This window comes from Pyrgilauda ruficollis, unplaced genomic scaffold (genome assembly GCF_017590135.1).
Source record: "Pyrgilauda ruficollis isolate IOZ18807 unplaced genomic scaffold, ASM1759013v1 scaffold45, whole genome shotgun sequence".
In the NCBI taxonomy this organism is placed as follows: Eukaryota; Metazoa; Chordata; class Aves; order Passeriformes; family Passeridae; genus Pyrgilauda; species Pyrgilauda ruficollis.
Window position 1 is genome coordinate 5,935,284 of NW_024526044.1, and position 22,285 is coordinate 5,957,568.

The 22,285-nt window shown below is 50.5% G+C and overlaps 1 protein-coding gene, 1 long non-coding RNA gene and 3 other non-coding genes across 6 annotated transcripts; all 5 read right to left on the reverse strand.

The window, feature by feature from the left end:
• Window positions 1-11,139: 11,139 nt before the first annotated feature.
• On the reverse strand, window positions 11,140-15,220 carry LOC121359465 (somatomedin-B and thrombospondin type-1 domain-containing protein-like). Its single transcript, XM_041478411.1, has 6 exons — window positions 15,187-15,220; window positions 14,875-15,036; window positions 14,464-14,658; window positions 13,197-13,275; window positions 12,469-12,693; window positions 11,140-11,966 (listed from the first exon to the last, which is right to left on the reverse strand). The coding sequence occupies exons 1-6, from the start codon at window positions 15,218-15,220 to the stop codon at window positions 11,849-11,851; spliced, it is 813 nt and encodes a 270-aa protein (XP_041334345.1). The 3' UTR covers window positions 11,140-11,848.
• Window positions 15,221-18,109: 2,889 nt separating this feature from the next.
• Window positions 18,110-21,934, reverse strand: LOC121359550. Of its 2 annotated transcripts, none has more exons than XR_005956059.1 (5): window positions 21,907-21,934; window positions 21,427-21,537; window positions 20,599-20,728; window positions 19,673-19,810; window positions 18,110-18,607 (listed from the first exon to the last, which is right to left on the reverse strand). It is a non-coding gene; the product is annotated as an uncharacterized LOC121359550 (long non-coding RNA). The 2 variants fall into 2 exon arrangements; XR_005956058.1 differs by lacking the exon at window positions 21,907-21,934 and adding an exon at window positions 21,626-21,900.
• On the reverse strand, window positions 19,882-19,972 carry LOC121359570. Its single transcript, XR_005956061.1, has one exon. It is a non-coding gene; the product is annotated as a small nucleolar SNORD12/SNORD106 (small nucleolar RNA).
• LOC121359572 lies at window positions 20,829-20,919 on the reverse strand. The gene has a single exon (XR_005956062.1). It is a non-coding gene; the product is annotated as a small nucleolar SNORD12/SNORD106 (small nucleolar RNA).
• LOC121359573 lies at window positions 21,606-21,690 on the reverse strand. Its single transcript, XR_005956063.1, has one exon. It is a non-coding gene; the product is annotated as a small nucleolar SNORD12/SNORD106 (small nucleolar RNA).
• Window positions 21,935-22,285: the final 351 nt, after the last annotated feature.

Here is a 22,285-nt window from a genome sequence, read left to right on the forward strand (position 1 = left end):
CTCGCTTTCCAACTAGATTAGCGTTACAAAACACACCCCACTTCCCTCAGCAGACTCCTGCTCTCTCGCCAGGCCAGTGAAGCAGTTTTGAACAGGGAGGAAGCGTTGGCATCGGCGCTGCTCAGCGCCGCCCCCGAGCCGGGACCAGCCCAGGTCCCCCCAAAACCCCAGGACCTGGCAAAGGCTGCCCGGGGACATCCCCAAAGGGCAGCCACAGGCACCCGTCCTCACTGCCACAGGAGAGCTCTGGGTGTCCTTTTAAAACAGAAAGTGATACTGAATGGCAAATAAAAACTGGAAAATCTGTTTCCTGTGGCTCTGCTGGTACATTTAGATCAAATTGCTTTTATAGCTGGAAACTGAACCTGACTGTGCCCCTAAAGGGCATCCTAGGGCCGGTTTCTCCATTGCCTTGCACAGTTATTTTTTAACCTGGGCAATGGGGAATCAATGGGGAGCCCAGCTCAGCGTGGCCGTGAGGAGGGCAGTGCTCTGCCCAGCAGATCCTGCATGTCTTGCACAACCTCTTCGTTGGGTTATAGTGGAATTCACTCAATTATGTTGGTCCAATGCACCAGCAGATGTTTTCTTCCCTTTTAAGAAATGTTTCAATGCCCTGGCACTTTGGGGTGATTACAGCAACATTAGCCATATACTAGTGTACTTAGAGTCTTACATTTTTTTGTAACTTTGATTTAGTCATTCTTTGTTGAAGTTTATTGACCTCTCCAGTTGTTTCTGTAAAACAAATTATTAAAAAAAATCCGTGTCTTTATATGCATGTAATAGTATGAAACTGTGATCAATGTGTGACATTCAGAAACTGTTCTGTCTTGTAAAATATGTCCAAATGTCTAAGGGTTTTAAAGCAATGGTCCCTTACTACAGCCTACAGAAATAAATAAAAAGGAATGGAAAAACCTGAAGCCTTTATTGCTCTGTTTCATGGTCACATGTACTGGCCAAAAATCTCACTCCTCTCCTGCTCCAGCCCACACCCCCAGGTACCTGTTCTCTCTGGCTCTGTCAGAAATAACCTCACCAGCTCTTCCTTACCCCCGAATGGATTTTCCTGTGTTGTTCTTATTTAGGTTGAGCTAGGAAGCTTTTTGTTTTTTGTTGCACACCATCCTCTAAAGCACCTACAAGCCCACAATATCTGCTGTTTGAGCCCCCAGAGCAGGGTGATGCTGTGTCACACCGAGCCAGCCAGCAGTCCCAAAGGGCGATCCCAAAGGGCGATCCCAAAGGGAGATCCCAATGGTGATCCCAATGGCGATCCCAAAGGGCGATCCCAATGGCAATCCCAAAGGGCGATCCCAAAGGGTGATCCCAATGGTGATCCCAATGGTGATCCCAAATGGTGATCCCAAATGGTGATTCCAATGGTGATCCCAATGGTGATCCCAAATGGGATCCCAAAGGGCGATCCCAAAGGGCGATCCCAATGGTGATCCCAAATGGTGATCCCAAATGGTGATTCCAATGGTGATCCCAATGGTGATCCCAATGGTGATCCCAAATGGTGATCCCAATGGTGATCCCAAATGGTGATCCCAATGGTGATCCCAAAGGGCGATCCCAAAGGACGATCAAACAAAACCCCCTGGCGAGGGAGGGCACTCCCAGGACCGGGCTCTGAGTCCCAGCAGCTCCCCAGGCCCTGCTGGGGCCCAGCCAAGGGCTCTGAACCGGCTTCTTCTGATCCTGGCTTCAGTGAGCCCAGCAGAGCTTCTCCAGGGCTCAGCTTGGCATGCAGGAAGTGCAGCACAGCCCTCTCTGGGATGTCACTGCCCTCCCCAGGGATGCTTCCACTCCCACCTAACCTCATCCTGAGGAAACAAACCCAAAGAGGATCTTTAGGCATTTCAGCACATATAAACATGAAGAAAGAGTCAGCTTTTCAATACATTTTGATCATTTCAGAAGAGAAAGTAATAATATGAATAATTTACAAGGGATTTATAAAATATGAATTAGATTCTTCCATACGGCCTCCTTCTACTTACTTACCTTCCTTCCTACTTTCTGTAAGGAAACTGGGCTCCTAAGAGATGCAACATCATTATTATTCAGCAAGCAAGAGCATTTAGAGGTAACTTTGCCCCAGAGTATCATTTTCAACCATCCAGGCACAAGCTGAGGCTGATGCGTCACAGCAGTGAAAGTTTGTGGTTTCTGGCTGGAAACACAAGTATTGAGAATTAACCTGAGTCCTGAAAAATAAAAGCAAATAGGTGCAACGCTGCATCATTGACTTTAATCCTTATATAATTAAACAATTACCCACGTTGCTAATAGAATTTTTTAGAATTTTATCCTTTTATTTGTATATATAGATCTATATACATTTATTTATATATCTATTTGTTTTATAGATACCTATCTATAGATATATAAATCAATAGAAAATAGATTTAAATTTAAAAAAAAAAAAAGTTTACACTTTGCTATACCCAGTACCATTTTTCTAATGCAAGCAGACATGGTCAGTAATAATTGAAGCTAAAATGAATTGGTCTATGTGCAAACCCAAAATTACATAATGTAAAATGCTGTTTTCATGCCTTGATGATGATTAGTCTTAAAATGAACCACACAGTGATGCAGCTTTTAGCACTGTCCTGAACAGTGGAGAGGCAAGTGCTTGGGACAGTGGGATGAAGATTGATCCAGGCATGAGAAAGTGTAAATTAAGAGCCATGAGGCTTGAACACAGCTACCAATAAATATACAAAGTGTTTCACCGCTTTCCGAAGGTCTAATTGACCAGAACTATCCATGGCTTTCTCTGTTTGTTTTTCACATCAGCTGTTTTGGTTTCCAGTAACATTTTCAGACAAACAAATACTTCTGAGGCATTTCAGTGTGGAGGAGAATGGCTGCATGGAAAAAGCAGACCACCAGCTGCTCCCCTGGGAATCCAGCAAAAAGGAACAGTTGATTTCTTATTAATGTAAATGAGCTCGTTATCTGGGTTGCTTTCAGACGGAGTTCAGCAGTTCAGAGCCTCTATTCCAGGAAATACAGAATTTACGTAACAGAAACGAAGAGAAAGTGAGGGAAGGATTTTGTAAGTGCCTGTTTCCCAACTAAATACTTCTGCTATTCTGGTGTCAGGGTGGATGGGTGGAAGCTGAGATGGGATGTGCTGGGCCATAACCCGAGCTGCAGGAAGATTTTATTGACACTGAGGTATTTAAAGAGGATTTCCAGGACAGCAAGACCCCATACTGTGTTGCAGCTTTATTAATATATGCCTACGTGAGGAAAAGTTTGTGCAACTGACACTCTCCTAAATTCCAGAATAAACTCACCCACCAGCATTTCTAGGAGTGCTCTGTAGGGAGCAGAAAGCTTTGAGGACGGGCAGACCTTTCCCCCAGGGCTGCTTTGGTGAGTTTCTGCGGTCATTAGCCCGGGGCTGGGAACGCCTGAGCTCTGCTGCTGTGCTTGGCTGTGACCCTCTGCTCCTGAGCACCCCGCAGGAAACACACGCCTGCTGCACTGCAATAATTTGTCAGCGTCAGACAGTGATCTGAGACCCACGTGGTGTATTCAGCAAGGTAATTAAGAGTGTGGCACCAGGTAGAAATATAATTTAATGGGAAAAAAAAAGCCACAGAGTGAGAAAGAATGAGCAAAAATACATTAATCTTCCCTTATCTTGTGTTACACAGGAATTATTGGTTTTATTTCTTCTGTAGACCTTTTATTAGAGAATAAAACCAGAAATCTCTCACTCTTTCTTGCCCAATCCCTGTTCCTCATCCTGCTTCCAGAACACATACCCTGTTCCTTGCCCTCCCAGGAACAGTTCACCTGCACAGCATCACCTGCAGAGAATCACCTGCACAGCTTCACCTGCACAGCTTCACCTGCACAACACCTGCACATCACCTGCACATCTGTCTTGGCAATGAGGGGTTTTACAACAGCTGAGGCTGAGAGGTGCCACTGCCCAAGCCCAGGTCGTGGAATGCTCTCTGCTTCTGAAAATTAATTAATTCTGGATGGCCAAAACAGGGTGCAAGTGACCCCCTCCAAGGCTGATGCCAAGGTACTTATGCCAGGAGGGGCTGGGAATATTCCCTGGGGTATTCCCTGGGAATACCTGGGATATTCCCCAGACTTCCAAATCTCAGGCTGCTGTTTTAGCTATTAAACATTCTTCCAGGAGGGGGAAGCTAAAAAACCTCTGCTGGAATACTGAGCCCACACACCGGACATATTAAGTCTGTCTCTCCTGTTGTGTATCTCCCTCACTCACTCTCCCTTCAGAGAAGAACCTCCCAGAAGATTTACCAAAGTTTTTTTCATATCATTCTCTGCCTGGAACAAGAATTTTCTCCACCATGGGTGACAAAGCCTGGTATCTCTCCTTTCCTGGCTGTTACTTAAGGTATAAGATCCATATCCCCAACACAAACCATGCTGGGACTTCTAATTGGGTTTTCCTCCCACTGTAACTCCCTCTGCCATCTGTTCCTCTTTTTCTCTCAGATGATGCATCCCTCAGTCACTGAGCAGGGCCACGGCAAGCCACCCAACCCTGGAGACTCTGCCAGAGCAGCACCTTCCCTCGTCCCTGTGCCCCAGCCTCAGCTCTGGGTGGGAGGTGGGACCCCAAAGCCTGGGCAGGGAGGGGATCATGAGCTGCTGGGTCACTGCATTCCAGCCCACATTCCTGGCTGGGCTTTGCCTCCAGATTTGCCATAGGATTTCTTTGAAAAGGAGGCAGAAACCCCAGTGCCTCTGAAGTCCAGAGCAAACCTGGTTTTAAGCAGCAGCAGAGTTATTTAACCTCTGACACAACCAATTTTTCTGCTGAGTTGAAATCGCCCATCCCCAGCTAACAAAGGGCTCTGGAGCCTCTCTGCTGAGATAATTGGTAGCCCCAGGCTTCAATAGGATCCAGGAACTGCTTTCCACTGCTTCATCTGGGGAGACAGTAATCTGTTGGAAACATGGCAACTTCTTCTGGCCTCTTTCCAGACCTCCAGTCATGTTAGAGTTGAGCTACAGCAAATGAAAATACATTAGAATTTTAAAATGGTACATAAGTGATTCTTGCTCATTGGGAAACTTGAAGCTAATGTTGCCTGCAGCTCATACTAGTGTTTTCAGAAATAATTCATTAGCTGCAAAAATCTTCTCTTATTTCTTGGGAAATGAAACAAAAAATCAGCTGTTTTACTTTCCCTGCGGATCGCTTCCTCTCCATCTCCTCAGCGCTCTCCAGGCTGCAAGGCTGAGGCAGGAGCCCTCAGAGACCGAGGAGACGCAGGTGAGCCCCCAGCTACCATAAGATGTCCCTTCCACCAGCCCTCATTCTTTACTCGTGGTTTTCGGGGCCCCACCTGGCAGGGGAGCAGCAGGACATGTCAGCGGTGGCTGCTGGAGCAGCACCAGCAGGGCTGCAGGTGAAACACAAGGACGGGCTGGAGCAGGGAGGCTCCAGCAGAGACACGGCTGCACCAGCCAGGGCACGCGGGGAGAGCGGCTGCTTCCACCCCAGTCATCCTTACAGCCCCATTTTTCATGGGGTAAGGAAGACCCAGGACGATTTTTTTCCTCTTTTTGGTCCCAGAAGGAAAGCAATACCTGGAACTGAATGAGAGAGCGAGAGCAGAGTTTTGTAGATTTTCTCTCAAAGGAAATGAGGTGTTGAAGTCAAGCTCCACGTGCCAAACATTTCAGTCAAATATTTCTCATAATGTCTGAGAAATACAAAACTAATTTTCTCGTAATCTCTGTAAGGCTCTGGAGAATTGAAGGCCTTTCTGAAAGTGGTGAAGAGCACCAAAAGCTCTGAACTGACTGCACAGCCCTGGCTCTGCACAGGAGGGGCCCAGCTCTCCAGGCTCTCCTGGCTGCAGAAGGGAAGGGGCCAGACCGTGAGAGCGGGAGCTTCTGCCCAGCTGGCCCACCACACACATCTCACCTTTGCTGACAAAATTAAGCAATGCTCTTTTTCCTGGGATGAGGAATTGAAACTTCACCATGTAAGCAGAACCTGAAAAATGTGTGTGTGATTTGGTTTCAGTCTGAGAGCCTTGGCCGAGCTCATGCCCAGCTCAGTGAGTGCTCTCGGTGCCATCTGCACCGAGCCCTGCTGGGGCTGCTCCTGCAGAGCCCCTGGCACACACAGGGCCCTCTGCTCTTCCTTGGGGTGCTGTGCCCCCCTGGGCTGCTCTGCCCCCTCCCCACGCAGCAGATGTGTCTGTGGCATCTGGAGGGGAGCTCACTTTTTCTCCTTAGTGGTTTGACACAGCAATTAGATTAGGTTCAATTGCTGGGACTTTACCACCTGTGCTAATAGCCAAAATTGCTTTCAAAGATAGACTGCAATGTTTGGAATTTGCAGAGAGATTGCTATCCCTTTTAATTACATTTTCTGTCTCTAATGAGACAATTATAAGCATTTCAATAGCTCCCAGTCATCAGCTTTCCACTGTATGAGAGCACGGGAGAAAAAGGCATCCTGGCCACCCCCTTTTCTCTCCTCTCCCACTGAGATCTTTGAGCAATTCACAGCTGTGTTATGTATATTCACCTCCATCCTGGCAGCACTTAGGCTGCCCAAAGCCACTCCTGCAGCCACTGCACTGTCCCAGCTGCTGCACCTGAGGAGCAAACCCCAAGTCAGTGACCTTCACAGGGCAGCACACGTGCACGGAGCTGCACGCCCCACTCGCCTCTTCCTCAGCTCAGGTCACAAGTCTGAAATCAAAGATACTGTCCCTAGCGTGGAGAGGAATTGTCTCAGAAGCAGGAGCAGCTCAGGAGGTGCCTGCTGCACCAGCACCAGTCTGTCACTCCGGTGATCCTCGCACAAAGGTCAGCGACTTCAGCCTTAGAAACCGTCCTGGAAAATGAACTGGAAGCTCAGGCTCCTGCTGTGTGGCACCTAAGCACAGAAGGGCTGGTTCCTTCCAGCTAGAAATCCTTTCTGCCCTTGAAACCAGAGCCTTTTAATCTAAGCAGCATCAAATGTTGTTATTGTAAGATTGCATAGCTCTGCAGATAAATACTGCATTTAACATTCCCCTGTAATGAAGTAAAACTCTCTGGTCAAGAATGGAAGTTTATTTAAGGCAATATAAAAATACTGCCATTAATCCAGCATGCTGCTTGCATCCTACAGAGCAGGATGCTGGAGAACAGCCGTCGTGAGCAGGGTTGATGTAAAGGCCTCCCCAAGTGGAGCTGTCAGGAGCCACAGGGCACCTTACACAAAGAGATGGCACACAGATAGAAATGTAATGCACTGTGGTGTCTGCAGCCCCGTGCACTCCAGCCAGCAGAGCACAGAGCAGAAAGAGCAGGAGGAAGGGTGAGAACTTGACCAAGATTCAGCTTCAGGAGCAAGCAGAGTCAGAAGCTCTCAGGATGCTTGCCCAGCCCTGTGTCCCTCTTGCCCCACACACCACAGGGAAAATGCACATTCCTGGGGCTGCAAACGTCACCCACACTTGAGATTTCTGCACTGAGATTCCTTCAGGATTAGCATACATGGTTTGTGACGCCAAGAGACCAGGGAACAGAGCTGGGACTTCTGGAAACAAGGAATTTCCAGCCAACCTGGAAATATCAACTGATTTTCAGACCAAAATAATTTCCTTTACATTTCTTTTTTGGCTTTTTCCTTACAGCTTCTAGAAAATCAGTCTGAAAAGCTTTGCTAAGGCTCAGAGTCGTCCAGCTGCAGCCCTGCCACAAGCACAAACCGTGTGTTAACAGCTTCCATCACAAACCCAGGCAGTGGGGCCCAGGTGTGCAAGCTGCTGCCAGCACCCTGTCCTTGGGGAAGCTTCTCCAGGCACCAGCAGCACTGGGGTTCACCTGTACCTGCTTAAACATGAATCACTGCTGTCTGACTAGAGATGATCTTCCCGGCACTTTTCTGACTAAATCATGCTGTTTTGACACACCAGTTCAAGAGCTGTCACTTTAATTATAAGAATGAGTGGTGATGCAGAAAGCCAGCAGTAGCAGCAACAACAAAACAAAAAAGAAAAATTACAAATCCCCAACTGCTAGAACCAGAGCTTTAATGAGATCAGTGGGGAGGCTGGAGGAGCTGCTTGCTGCACGTAGGTGCAGGACAGGATGAGCACCCAGAGCATCTGAGGGGCCCTGGGCCCTGCACAGGAGGGCTGAGGTTTGGCAGCTGAGGAGATGAAAGAGAAGAGGAGCTGCAGGCCCAGGGCTTTGCAAGAGGCCAGGAGCTGAGCAGGGTCCCAGCCTGGCACTGCTTGTCATCAAAGTGCTGAGCCTGATATCAAGTTATTGACATTTTCACATAAGGCCAGGTAGCAAGAATTAACATTTGCTACTCAAACCTTTTGGGGGATGAGTGTTCTTTTCAAAAGAAATGGAAAAGTAAAAAAGGGGAAAAAAAGAAAAATAATAAGAGAAAGTCAGTGATCTTATTATTTAAAGACTCAAAATACTCAAAATTAAGAATAAAGGACAAAAAATGTTTTGAAAGCTAGAGATAATAGAATAGTCTCAGTTATGGAGAAGTATTGCTAACTCCTACCACTCCAGCAGAATATGCTCAACTCGTAAAAGCAACAGTTTGTCATTAGAACAATACAGCTATTTAAGAAAATTAAATTTTTGTTGTTCTTTTTCTTTACCTTTGGCTCTATTTCTGGGCATATTTTATCTCTTGTTTGTAAATGTGCAAGGGCTCTTTCCCTATGGAAGGAAGCAGATCCTCCTTCAGATGAATGCAGTCCCACATACCAGGACACTCAGGGAGCTGATGGGCCTATGAAGATACCATGTAAAAATGGTCTTTAAACACCTTCTGTTTCAAATGCAGAAGAAAACAGTTTAATCCCAGGCTGGAAATTACAGGGTTAGGGTGAGGAAAAGCACAATTCCCCCATGGCCTCTCTCTTTCTCCATCCCATGTCAATGAAAGATTTCTCTACAAAAGAAAATCACATGAGCTCTTCAGCAGGTTGTAAAATGATCTGGATTTTTTTTTTTTCTTGACTTTCCATCATTAAAAATTGAGATCCTGGGCTGGAGAGCAGGAGCAAGTGTAGGAACATCAGCTGAGCTTAATTTTGCTTTTGCGTAACTCCGGCCCGAGGTGCTCTGAGTCCTTTGCTGTTTTTGGTGTGGAGCCAGGCGGGTGCAGGTGGAGCAGCCCCGGGCAGTGCTGCACCCCGGGAGCAGCAGGAGCAGTGCTGCACCCCGGGAGCAGCAGGAGCAGAGCTGCACCCCGGGAGCCCAGCAGCAGCAGAGCTGCACCCCGGGAGCCCAGCAGGAGCAGTGCTGCACCCCGGGAGCCCAGCAGGAGCAGAGCTGCACCCCGGGAGCAGCAGGAGCAGAGCTGCACCCCGGGAGCAGCAGGAGCAGAGCTGCACCCCGGGAGCAGCAGGAGCAGAGCTGCACCCCGGGAGCCCAGCAGGAGCAGAGCTGCACCCCGGGAGCAGCAGGAGCAGAGCTGCACCCCGGGAGCCCAGCAGGAGCAGAGCTGCACCCCGGGAGCAGCAGGAGCAGAGCTGCACCCCGGGAGCAGCACGGGCAGAGCTGCACCCCGGGAGCAGCAGGAGCCCCGTGCAGGACAGAGCCAGCTCCTGCCCGTGCTGGGTGGTCTGTGCTCTGGCTCACCCTCGAGAGCAGCCTCTCCTCCCGCCCAGCCTGCCCTGCTTGCTCACACTACAAAGCCATTCCCCAGCAGTATTTTGCCTTGGATTTCCAAAGCTTCATTTTTTCCAAAACCCAGGTAGTAGAAATTATGGAGATCGTAATGATGAGTGGTGATAAAACTCCTAAAGGGAAACAGGCAGGACGCAGTATGTGTCAACACCGTGAGCTGATTTTCATTTGCAGGGAAAAGGATCTGACAACTTCATCTCCTTCTCTCCTTCTTCTACTCAAAAGGCTCACTCGTGCTCGCTCTCACACACTTCCCCCAGGAATTTACCAACAGGATCTGTTTGTACAGCCACACAAGGTGTGGAGGTGCAGCCAGCACACTGCACAGCCCTTTTTAGGATGTGCTGATGCAGAGACATTCGCAATGTCTCGTGTCACCAAGTGACAGTCTATGCAGAAACACAGCTGCTGCGAGGGTCCCTTGGGGGCTAAATCTTTCATACTCCTGCATCTCCAGGCCACAGGGAAGGAAGGAAAGGCCTGGCTGTCCTACCATGCCACAGCAGTAACTCTTGATAAGACCTTGCGTTATCAGTCTCAGCGATGAGGCAGCAGCAAAGGAAACCCTTGTGGAAGACTAGTTTTTTAAAAACTACTACACAAAAGCTGCATCCTTTATAGCTTCAGTACTCAATTCTGAAAGGATGTGGTAAAAGCAGGGCTTCCCATGATCAACACTTTGGGTAGATTTTGAAAATGAAAAACTTTTCCAATAGCTGTTTCCATTCTGCTCCTGAAATAACCACCCGTCTTCTTTAGGAGCCAATGGCTCAATAAGGGGCTTCTGGAGGAGAAAGAAAATCTTCCAGCACAAAATGCTACTCTCATTACAGACCACCAAGAAATGAAACTGGCTTTCAGCTGGACAGAGATCCTCACTGCAGAAACCAAAATGACATGCTCCAGTGATTTATTCCCAGCCCATCCCTGGGGGTCACACCCCTCCATCACACACCAAGTGCTCCCGAGCAGGCCACAAGTTAATGACAGGTTATGTTACACTGTGAAATACAAGACCTTTTGGTTTTTTCCTTAAAATCTTCCTCCTCTGGGATGATACCAGCCCCTGCGAGTCTTTAATTCACAGACAGCTTGTAGCACATAATGAGAGGCAGAGCCTTGCTCTCAAATCCCTGCTGCACTGGCCAAAGGCTTCAGGTGCTTCCAGAGCTCTCCTGGCCCTCCACACACCTCAGCATCTGCAGCATGAACCAAAACCAGCCCCAAACCAGAGCTGGAGCTGAGCATTAAAACTCTCTGCTGGATCCACTCACCTGGGTGTGACAAATGGGGTGACCTCGATCTCACCCTGCAGTGAGTTCCTGTCTCGAACAAATTAGGTTAAGAAGCTAAAGAGATGGCACCACACAGATTAACCAAACAGACAGACATTGGGAGAATATCTCCAGTCTCCTTTATTTTCATTTATAGAAAAATATGAATATTAGTCAGCAGAATATAAGGAAAATATTTCAAGTATTTCTCAGTCAAAACCACATGGCTATAGTCAGCACTCCTGGCACAGCTGAGCTGACTTCCTATTTAGAGCCCCAGGACTGCATTGCATTTTGGGCCAGCTCAGAGATGTTCCTAGAAACTTCAGTCCAAGGGCCAGTTTGTCCCTATTCTCACAGATTTGACAAGCACATTTCTAAGTTCTGTCATTACTTCAACAGCACAAGACCAACCTGCTGTAAGACTGAGGGCTAAATGAAATTATGAGACCAGGGAGGATGAAAATAGAAGGAACAGATACACAAACACGAGCAGGAAGTATCCACAAAGTGCTGCTGCCACAAAAAGAAGGCACTTGGATTAATTTGTTTTGCATTGTTGATTCTTCATTAAGATTTTTTTAAAAGAATAATTAAACCTGGCTTCTTATGGCCTTTTCTGTTTGATTTGTTATTTGGTAAATTCTCATTCCTTTCAAGAAATGAGGAATTGCAAGAGGGCATCAAGGTCAGACAAGATTCTCTCAGGGAAAAAAGAGATCGGCGCTTCCCAGCCTGATTTCCTTGGAAACTGAGGAGCACACACAGCCAGAGAGGATTCCAGGTGCTCTGGAAGGGCAGGGAAAGCAAAGCCCCTGACATGGAGAAGTCATTCTTTGGCTGGGGCTCCTGCTGCTGCGGCACGCTGGGCTTGCTGGGACTGCCAGGAGAAGTCAGATGAACAAGAAGCTGTGAACAGAAGGGCAGGAACAAGTGCCCAGCTGGCGAATCCTCCTCCAGGTTCCCCTGCAGCGATGGTTCCCCATCGCCTGCCAGTGCAGCAGCTGGTTCCTGAAACACAGTCATTACAGGTGAGAGAAAAGGAGCTGCACCTCCACTGCAGGGCAGCCACCACGAGGTACCACAGGGCTTGAACCGCCCAGTAAATCCTATTTAGTCTGATAACATCCATTCTGTTAGCAGACAAAATGGGCCCGATTCTGCCTCTCTACCACTGCAAAGCAGCAGCAGCAGCCACAGTGAGGCCCACAGGTTGTACTAGTGTGAAGTGAAACCTAACAGTGACAGGAACAGACATCTTTCTGTAGCACTGCACCCCTTCCCAGATTTTATCATTCAGTGCTTTAGGGAAATCTCCCACATGGGTATCTCCCAGCCCTGACCTCTGGAGAAGCACAGCAACCACGACTGGATCCAGAGAGCTGCCCACAGACAGCCCAGAGACCCCCAGCTTCTCCAGAGAGCTGCGTGCAGCGCAGCGTGACCCCGGAACAAGCGGCCCGAGGGAGGAGAACGACAAACTCAACACACAGACACGAGGAAGAGCTCTCACTGGCGGCTGCCGGAGCCGTCCCTGCGGCACCGCTGCCGCAGGGGCTGCAGGGCTGGCTGCAGGGCTGGCTGCTGGGCTGGCTGCAGGGCTGGCTGCAGGGCTGGCTGCTGGCACTCCACGCACACCGTGCGGCCCTCGCCGAGCTCGCGCGTCCAGCGGCCGTGCCGGGGCTGCCTGTGCCCGCAGCCCGGCGCCAGGGCCACCAGCTGGAACTGCACACAGTACCTGCAGGCCAACAGCCCGGTCAGCTCAAACAGCAGGGCAGGCCTGCAAGGGGCTGCCAGGGCAGCACTCACCTGCAGGACCACAGAACACTGATTAAGAAAAAACAAACCAAACCAAAAAATCCCCCCGTCCAAGGTCATTAAGAGCAGAACATGTCATGCACCTGCATTTTGACAAGGTTAAATGGGGAATAAAACTACTCTGCTGAGGTTTTCAGCTAACATATAAAAAGTATCAGGTATGACTGGCACCTGTTTTTACCAACAGGGACAAAGACTGGTCAAGCATTTGACTAATCTAATTCCAAGACTGGTATCCACTTGCTGAGCCACATTTCCTCTGTCTTCTCCTCTCAGTTACTCAGAATGGATTTTGTAGGGCAGGTTGTGATGGGAGCTAAGACCTGCTCTGTAAAGGTTTTCCTGGTGATGCTCTCCCACGTGCACCAGAGAGACTCTGCGGGTGGAGTACAGCTGAGTCCCTGAGCTGAGCCTCCGACTTACCCTGCCCTTTCACTGCCGTCAGCTGCAGCTCTTCTCTGCCTCGCTTTTCCAAACCCTCCCGCAGTTATTAATGCTGGGACTGTGGTACCAAAGAGAAAGGGGACAGAGCGTCAGTGGCAGTGCTGCTCTGAGGCTCATTATGTCTGCAAAACAGAAAGGGTTGGCTTTTGATGTCATAAGGTTTTAGCTTTAGCAGGAGACAAAAACAATTCTAACTTTGTATTTTCTTACTATCTATCACTGACAACCGTTCCACTGAGCAGAGAATCTGCACAGCTGCCAGATTTTTGCCTGAGCAGAGTAAGCCTACTTAAGGGAACAGCCAGAGACAGAGGAGGAGGCAATATCCACTTAATGCCAGCTCTCAACACGTTTGAAGAGGTCACCTGCAGCTGACATCCAGACTGGACAGATTTTGAACCCAAAACAACAAAAAAAATTACAAGCAATTCTTCTAAAAAATCAGTAAAGGTGTTCCATGAAAACCTGATTTGAACAAACTAAACCCAGGCTTTTTCTCCAGAAATTATCCAGAGTTCTCCCTTGCCTGCACTCTGCTCCAGTGCACACAAGACGTATCTCAGCACTGAGAGGCATCACTCCTTTGCAACTTTTTGCAGGTAAGTCCTTAAATAAATAATCGTATAGAAAATAATAAATAAACATATAATAACAAATATATATTATAATAAATATATAATATACATTACATAATATATTAATTATATATTTTATAGAATTCTATCTATATTTTATATATCATTATATATAACCATATAGTTATTTTACTATATTATATTTAAATATCTATTTTAATATCTAATATATTAAAATAATTAATAATTAATATAATACTAAATATATATTAATAAATAAGTAAATATATAATAATAAATAATAAATAAATGTATATATTAATGGGGGGAAAAGTGTGTAACACACAACAGTTTAAACAGACACAAATCTGCCAATCTCATCAAAATTTCCAAAGATTTGCACCTGTATAAGTGAGAGCACAGCAGACCTGTAACATCTCTTGTCTGAGACACAGTGGATCACAGCAAATGGTAGGCACCACTTGCACCAGTCCTGGGAAGGACGTGCCTAAGCTCCTGTGTGAAGAGCTCAGCTCTCAGTTAGCCCAGGCAGGCCCATGGCAAACACACCAGTGTCTAAAAACAATTCTTCAAACAGAGGAAGAAACAGCTCTGCTGACCCAGACCAGAGTCCTCCCCACGCCTACCCAGGCACCTTGCAGGGGACTTACTGAGGGAGTGCTGGCACTCTGCTCCTCGCCGAGTCCAGTACTCCACACAGCCAGCCCTCTGCTCCAGAGCAGGACACGCTGCTCCCCCGTTCCTGGGCTCCTGGACGATGTGCCTCGTCCGGACCTGACAGGTTGTCTTGCAAGGCTCTGCGCAGCCACTCCAGGCACTCCACTGAGAGACCACGCAGGGGACAACTGGGGCGACAACAGCAAACGGGGATGTGGAAGGTTACAGGAATGATGCCAGCGAAATGCCTGCTGCAGAAATAGCACTTTTTGACATAGCTCAGTACATCCGTCCTTATTTCAGAGCCGTCCCGCAGCTGTCTTGGGCAGCTCTCAGCAGTTCTCCTCCAGGCTCCCCCGCCTCCCCACGGGCGCGCTGAGCCCGGCGGTGCCGCAGTCGCTCACCCGGGCAGGCCTGGCCGTAGTCGTGGCAGCAGTCCAGGCTGCGGGCACACGCCTGGTCGCAGTAGCAGGGCCCGGCGGAGCCGTCGGGCCGCCGGCCGGCGCCCAGGCAGGCGCGGTCGCGGCCGGGGCAGCAGAGCCCGCGGGCGGCGCAGCCCGGGGACACTGCGGGGACAGCCCGGCCCGGCTCGGCTCGGCTCGCTGCCCGGCCCCGCTCGCTGCGGTCCCGGCCGCAGGTGCCGCTCGCTCCTCTCGCTCCGCCGCCCTCGCCTCGTGCCGGCTGTGCCACCCCACTGCCCCTGTCTGTGGACTCACCAAACCGAAACTCTTCAGCGCTGGCTGCTGGCATTTGCCCACCAGATTATCGACACGTTATCGTCAAAAGCAGATGATAGAGGAGACCAAGTTTTTTGCCGGATTTGACTCCAGCATACCTCAGGAGCCATTAAGAATGGAAAGTACTTTGCTGCCAGTACAGCAGCTCCTAAGGACAATGATCCGGCTGGCTATGCTACCTCTCTACAAAATTACCCTGAATTTTCTTCTTAATTCGAAATACAAGAAGCTTAGAGAGATTACAGCCGCTCCTGTGAATTATTTAGCTATTCAGTACAAAGCAAAGGGCTTTACTGTAACTTTTTAATCAAAGAGGCTTGCTCTAAAATATTGATCACAACAGATGTTATACCTTGCTGAACACTGAACTGGGATTTATAAAATCCACCCACGGACTTTTTTTTTGGAAGTGATTATGTTATTGTACTAAGACTGGGTATGGACAGTGTTCCCATTTCAGGGAAACTGCAGCAAAGATGTTTCTAGAAAAACAGAAAAGGACAGGTTAACACCTTCAGCATGTACAATTTTGGAGGCATGGGCACAGAGGAGACCTGGCACTGCATCAGCTCAGGCATAACATGGTAAAATGTTCAAAAAATATAAGAAATAGAGCGTTAGCTTCTTTGTATATCATAGATGTCTGCAGCAAAGAACAGGCATCTCATTTTCTTGGCAGTGGTCAGATATTGTCAGCTTGGAAATTGCACGCGTGGCAAATCCTTCATTGAGCTAGAGGCACGAAGGCTGGGAGAGGGAAGAGCTCTAGAAATCAGCAGCTATGGGGTCTCGGAAGCAGGAATTTAAAGATACCGTGTTAATTGCTGCCTCTGCCAATGAGTCACTGTGTGCCCTCGGGTAAGTCGTTTAACCAAGGCATGTCTCGTTCTTGATCTAGAGCGGGAAGGACATTCACAGGGAGATTGCATTGCGCAGCTGATTCGTTCGCAGGGCCAGGGCGCGGCTCTTGCGCGATTCCCGGCGGGGCAGTAAGAGCAGCCCCAGGCCCGGCACTCTGCTGCCTGCTCCACATCCCCTGCCTGCAGCTGCGGGAGGAGGAACACCTTCACGCTATTCTGAGATACACAGACTGAATGAAAATTAGCTTCAGAAAGCTATGGGTCCACATAAATACTGCAATTTTGACTGGCCCTGTGTGATTAGGAAAATTGGATCTCGGTCCATGCAGTCAAAATATGCCTGGGTCTTTGGGAATACAAATGTTACAACTCTCCCTGTGTATGAAAATTTCTATTAAAAGCAACATCAGACAGAGAAATAATCTGCGCTATTTTTCTCTCAAATGCTCATGGCACCAAGAAACAGATCTGTTTGGGAAAAGTAAACATTTGCTGAAACACACCAGCCCAGTGAGTGACTGCAGGCTTCAGTTTAGGAAGTTACACAAGTACCACCAGCGAGGTCTGTTTCTGCGGCAGCTGCTGGAGCAGAGCTGGGCCCGGCCCAGCAGAGCCCGGCCCGGCAGGAGCAGAGCTGGGCCTGGCCCAGCAGAGCCCGGCCCGGCAGGAGCGCGGCTGGGCAGGGCAGGAGCAGCCGGAGCCAGCCTGTGCCCGAACACTGCTGACCCCGTCTCGTTCAAACCATCCAGCAGACAAACCCGGGAGCTGACCGGGGCCAGCAAAAGTCAGCCTGCTTTCAATTCCGAGTTAAACCTCCTCATCCCCACCTCTTGCCAAAGCACTGCAGTAAGAGATTTTCTAACGGGTTATCTGTCCCCCCAAGGCTGCTACAGCCCAAGCAGTGTCTGTACCGGCTCCCCATGCCCCAGGAGCTTCTGTCACGGCTGCTCTGGGGACACCGCAGCAGACCGGGGGGCTCTGGGGACACCGCAGCGGGTCCGGGGCCCCGGGTGCCCGCAGGCCGGGCCGGGCTGGCGCCGCCCTGAGGGGCGGCAGCGGCAGCACAGCGCCCCCTGCGGGCCGGTCACAGCGCCCCCTGCGGGCCGGGCACAGCGCCCCCTGCGGGCCGCAGGTCCGCCGGTGCCCAAACCCTGCCCCAGGTGCCCAAACCCTGCCCCAGGTACCCAAACCCTGTTCCCAGGTGCCCAAACCCTGCCCCCAGGTGCACAAACCCTGCCCCAGGTGCCCAAACCCTGCCCCCAGGTACCCAAACCCTGCCCCCAGGTGCCCAAACCGCCCCTCCAGCATTCAGGGGTTGCCTGGGATTAACCTACCAACCAGGGTAATTAGTAACCTACCAAGAGTTTTAGACTTCATCCTGATGCATATACGCAATAGCAGCAAAGCTGGAAACCTGACCCGAGCGACTGCTCTTGCAGAGGCAATAAAACACGCCAAGAACATGTTTCAGCTGCATGTCCCTCCAGCTCCCTCTGCACACGCACTCTCCTCCCTGCAGAATGTGCTGGTAGGTCTGCTCATTACATTAATGGAGGTAATTGTATTAGCAGAGTTCTGGTCCCTCACCAGTAAGCAGTTTTAAGAGATCAGGCTGCTTACATTAATTGAATAAGAAAAATCTCTACTCAATTTAATTGAAGACTGCTTTGAATGTTGAATACTAGCTGGTTTTCCATCACTGCTGTTTCCTACTAAGCATACATGTGCCAAAGGCCACTATCAGCTCAGACACCTCAAGTTCCATCCCAGAACCACTGAATTGATTTAATTAAGCAGAAGCTGAGCACAGACTGCACCCTTCCCCAGACCTGCAGCACAGCAGCAGCCACAAGGCTCAGCCAAGCACTTCTGCTCAGGGTATGTGGAGCCCTGCTGCCGTGAGACACCTCTCGGCTTGAGGCAGGCAGCTCCAGCACCACTCACAGCAGCACACTGGTGCTGTGCCAACTCCCCAAACCACTGAGAGATCCAGGAGCGTGCTGTCAAACATGGGTCAAGAGAATTTCAGTTACCAGCCAAACTCACTCATCATCAAGATTTTATTAAAACCAGGCTTCCAACAGTACAGAAACACACTGTGCCCTTGCCAGGGATACAGCACTGCAGCTTTCTGGGCAGCAGGGGAGAACCACAGCCTGACCCTTCCTTGCCCACAAGGCCACCTCCCGTACTGACAGCTGCTCCAGGAGAGGCCTCCTTGCCTTTTCTGACACGAGCTGCCAGGCAGGGAATGCAGCCCCTGCAGAAAAATGCATCCAACTGCACTGAACATGCAGCCAGTTCCAGAATCCATTCCAGTTACATGCCTTGTACCCTGGGGACAGAAAATGCAACAGCCTCCATCTAAGCTGGCAGGACACAAATTCATCACTCCTGACAGCTCTGAGAGGTCAGAGCTATTGCAGGGTATGGGAATGCTGGGGCTGGAAGGAGGATCCCAGGCAGCAGCAGAACCGTCCATCTTGAGCAGAACACTGAAACTCCAGCAGGGCCCAGGACAACTTTTTATAAATCTCAACCTGTAAAGAGAACAGACATTTTGTCTATCCACTGTACCACAACAGCAAATATACAGCTTTAAAATCCACCACAGCCCACATAAAAACCACTAGACAATGGCTGCTCTGTAAAGAGAAAAAGTTCCCTCCTTGCCAGGCACTCCAAACAGGATGAACTCAAACTGCACTGTGGGAGCTTTCAGGAACTAACAGAGCGTTCCCTCCTTGCCAGGCACTCCAAACAGGATGAACTCAAACTGCACTGTGGGAGCTTTCAGAGCAGGACCTGACAGGAACTAACAGAGCAGAGAGTGACAGAGAAGCATGTCAGCTCAACCAGCTCCACCCTTTGAACTCAGTACTTGCACCCTCTTGCTCACAGAGAGGGCACAATCCTGCTCTTGGGAGACTCCAGCCTCCCCGCAGACAGAGCAGCTGCTCTCAACAGCAACAGGAGGCTGGAACTGGATGAGCCAGTGGCAACAGCTGTTGATCTGAGTAAGTTCTGTTAAGCACATTTTCTAAAAAAATAGCGAAATGCTAACCAGACAGACAGGTATTCAGATGTCACAGTTTATCTTCAAGTAACAAAAAGAACACCAAAAGCAATCCCTCTCTTACAAACACACTGCTGAAAGCACATGTGTTTGCAAGAGACTTCATCCACTTCTCAAGACATTGAGAACCTCCCAGTGGGGGGAGTGAACCCAAAAACTGTGAAGAACAAAAGCTCTTGGACTCTGCAGGAAGTACCTTGTTTTAACACTGCTTAAATAGGGCAAAACAAAAACATTACATTTATGCCCCTGAAGCTGAATTGAAAACTTTCAGACTTCTCTGCCTTGAATTTGAGAACTTTGGAAAGAACTTCAACTAACAGGAACTTCCCTGCAGGAAACTGGAGTTTTTTTAACATGGATACTCAGGTTTCAGCACTAACAAGGGCCCCTTCTGCAATACTAATCCCCACTCTGCCAAACATCCAGGGACTTGTCAAGGCACTGCAGAAGCAACTTCCTTGGAAAAAGGTGTTCTTTCCCTTTTTCTTTATTAAAGCCAGTGAACATAGGTGAATTAAAGACTCACCATTCTCCCCTGACAAAGGGGCACACATGGTGGAGCAAACCAGACAATGTCCTCATCCACACCTCTTCATTGTCAGCTGCAGCCTGAACTTCAGGTCTCCCCAAGGCTCGTCCCCCCCACTTCTGCCTTCACAGTGCCCTGGGGGTAAAAGCAAATAGAACTGTCAGCACCAGACCCTGTCAGGGTGTGGGACACAGCAGCATTTCCCTGCTGGTGCATCAGACATGATCTGGCTTGAACAGCAAGAAATCAACACTGTCGCTCTGATGGGGAAAAAATTCAGTCATCACTTACACCAGCAAGTCCCTAGGAGCTGTGGCTGCACACCCACTGCAGCTGAGCCACACTCCCACCTTCCCTGGCAGAGCCACAGGCACCAGCAGCTAACAGAGGAAGTGGCAGAGCCATGCCCACACTGGCAATCCTTGGCACCCCCTTAAGCTGGCAGCAAGGGTCAGGGCAGCAGAGCCTTGCCAGCAGCACCTCCCACAGGGACACTTCACCAGAGGCTCCTGTTCCTTACTGGGGCGGCTGCTCGGGGCTGCCCACCACCCACAGTGTCCGTGCAGTGCCCTCAAAATGAGCCCTCTGAACACAGTGCAGCAGGGAAGCAAACAGGACAGAGCTGTAAGCCACCACGCTGCTGCAGCTCAGCACACAGCGGCAGCGTGCAGCTTCCTGGCCTGCTGACTGCCATTCACTTTGGACATGAGGAACAAGAGGCCCAAAGGACCTCAAAGCAGTGCTTCTGCAGGAGGAAAATCCCTGTACTCTCACTTCTACAAAACCTAGGCTAACACTCATCACTACGGTCTCTAGGGATAAACTGGAACAAACTTCCTTGCAGAAAGGTATTTTTATCCCTTCCCCTCCTATTCTCCTTTATAAATTTAATCAAATGTGATTCACTTACTTCAAAGACTTACCATTATTTGCTAGAGATTCAGGCATGGTGGAGCAAACCAAACAACTGCCCACATCACACACCTCTTTGCTGCAGCCTGAACTTCAGGTCTCCCCAAGGCTCGTCCCCCCCACTTCTGCCTTCACAGTGCCCTGGGGGTAAAGACAAAGGGAACCATCAGCATCACAGCCCCGACTGCAATATTCTGGGCATTTGTTAACACCAGGGTGTGGGACACAGCAGCATTTCCCTGCTGGTGCATCAGACATGATCTGGCTTGAACAGCAAGAAATCAACACTGTCGCTCTGATGGGGAAAAAATTCAGTCATCACTTACACCAGCAAGTCCCTAGGAGCTGTGGCTGCACACCCACTGCAGCTGAGCCACACTCCCACCTTCCCTGGCAGAACTATAGACAATGAGGGAGTGAGTTCACGTAAAGTCTTCCCCCAAAATGTGGCTGGTTGGCATGCTCTGCAAGTACACAGGACAGGGAAATATTCCCAAAAAACGGAGAACAGCAATGTATGGGTGTTCTAGAGCAGAGTTCAAAACAGCCAAGACATTTAACAGAAGAGGCATGAGACAGAGATTAACCCATTACTACCGCCTCTCGCAGCCGCAGGTCTGTGTCCACGTGCGGCTCCCGTTCCCGCCGGCAGGCGCCGCGCCGCCCGCGGCCACGGCACCGGCAGGCGCAGCACGGGCCGCTGCGGGACGGACCCGCTGCCCTCCAGCGACACCACCCCGGCAAGGCGCGGCCCGGGTAACTCAGCAACTGCTCTGAAAGAGCACATTTAAATAAGTGCTGTTTTAATTCCGTACGGAGCAGGTATTTTGCAGACTTACCGCCTGGCCCCGGCAGAGGCTCGGGCCTGCCGGCGCACGCCGGGGAAGTGCCCTCATGGCCGGCCTGGCTCCGGGCACGGGGCTCCCGCAGGCGCCTTGGGCTCCGCCGCCCTACGGGGAAACAAAGCACAGTGAGTACCGGGAGCAGCGGACGGTCAGCACCGGCCCGCGGCCGCTCCGCTGGTGCATCAGACACGACCTGGCTTGGAAAGCGATGGTCAACACTGCCGCTCTGACGGGGAAAGAGTCATCACCTCTACCAGCGAGCGCCCGGGGAGCGCGGCCGGAGCCCGCTGAGGCGGCCCCGGGCACAGGCCCCGGGCCGAGCGGGAGCGAGGCGGCCACAGGGCGCGGCAGCCGCCTCAGCGGACGGGCGGGCAGAGACGCCTCCGGCCGCCCGCCCGCAGAGCCCCGGCCCACCCCCAGGGAAGGGGCACGGGAATCCCGAGCGTTCCCTGACCCACCGGCCCCCCCACCCACCTCGGCCGATCCGGAGCAAGAGGCCGCGGAGCTCCGCGCGAGGGAATTTATGGGCTCCGGAGGCCCCGCCCCGGGCCCGCCCCGCTGCCCGCGCCGAGGGGCCGCCATCGCCGCCATGTGGGGCGGGGCCGCTGAGGCTCCAGCTGGAGCAGGGGGCCGGGCTCGGGGGCGGGGCCGCACCGCCGCTGTGGAAGGCGCCGCCATTTCGCGTGCCGCGCCGCCCGGCGTGCCGGGGCAGGCGGAGCGGGGCGAGCGGCGCAGCCCGGGGTGTCGTGCGTTTGGTATCCTTTACCGGGATCGGCGAGCGTGGCTTCGGACACTTAATTCTCTTTTACAAGCTAAATAAAAAAAGCAGTTAAGTGGCTGGTGGAAAGGCGCG

Bases quoted from the DNA above. Each gene is read 5' to 3' on its own strand.
- LOC121359465 (XM_041478411.1), bottom strand. From the start codon at position 15,220: ATGCCAGCAGCCAGCGCTGAAGAGTTTCGGTTTG. The intron at 14,659-14,874 runs GTGAGCGACTGC...TTGTCGCCCCAG, and splicing joins CTACGGCCAGGCCTGCCCGG to TTGTCCCCTGCGTGGTCTCT. The intron at 13,276-14,463 runs GTAAGTCCCCTG...TTGGTACCACAG, and splicing joins AGAGTGCCAGCACTCCCTCA to TCCCAGCATTAATAACTGCG.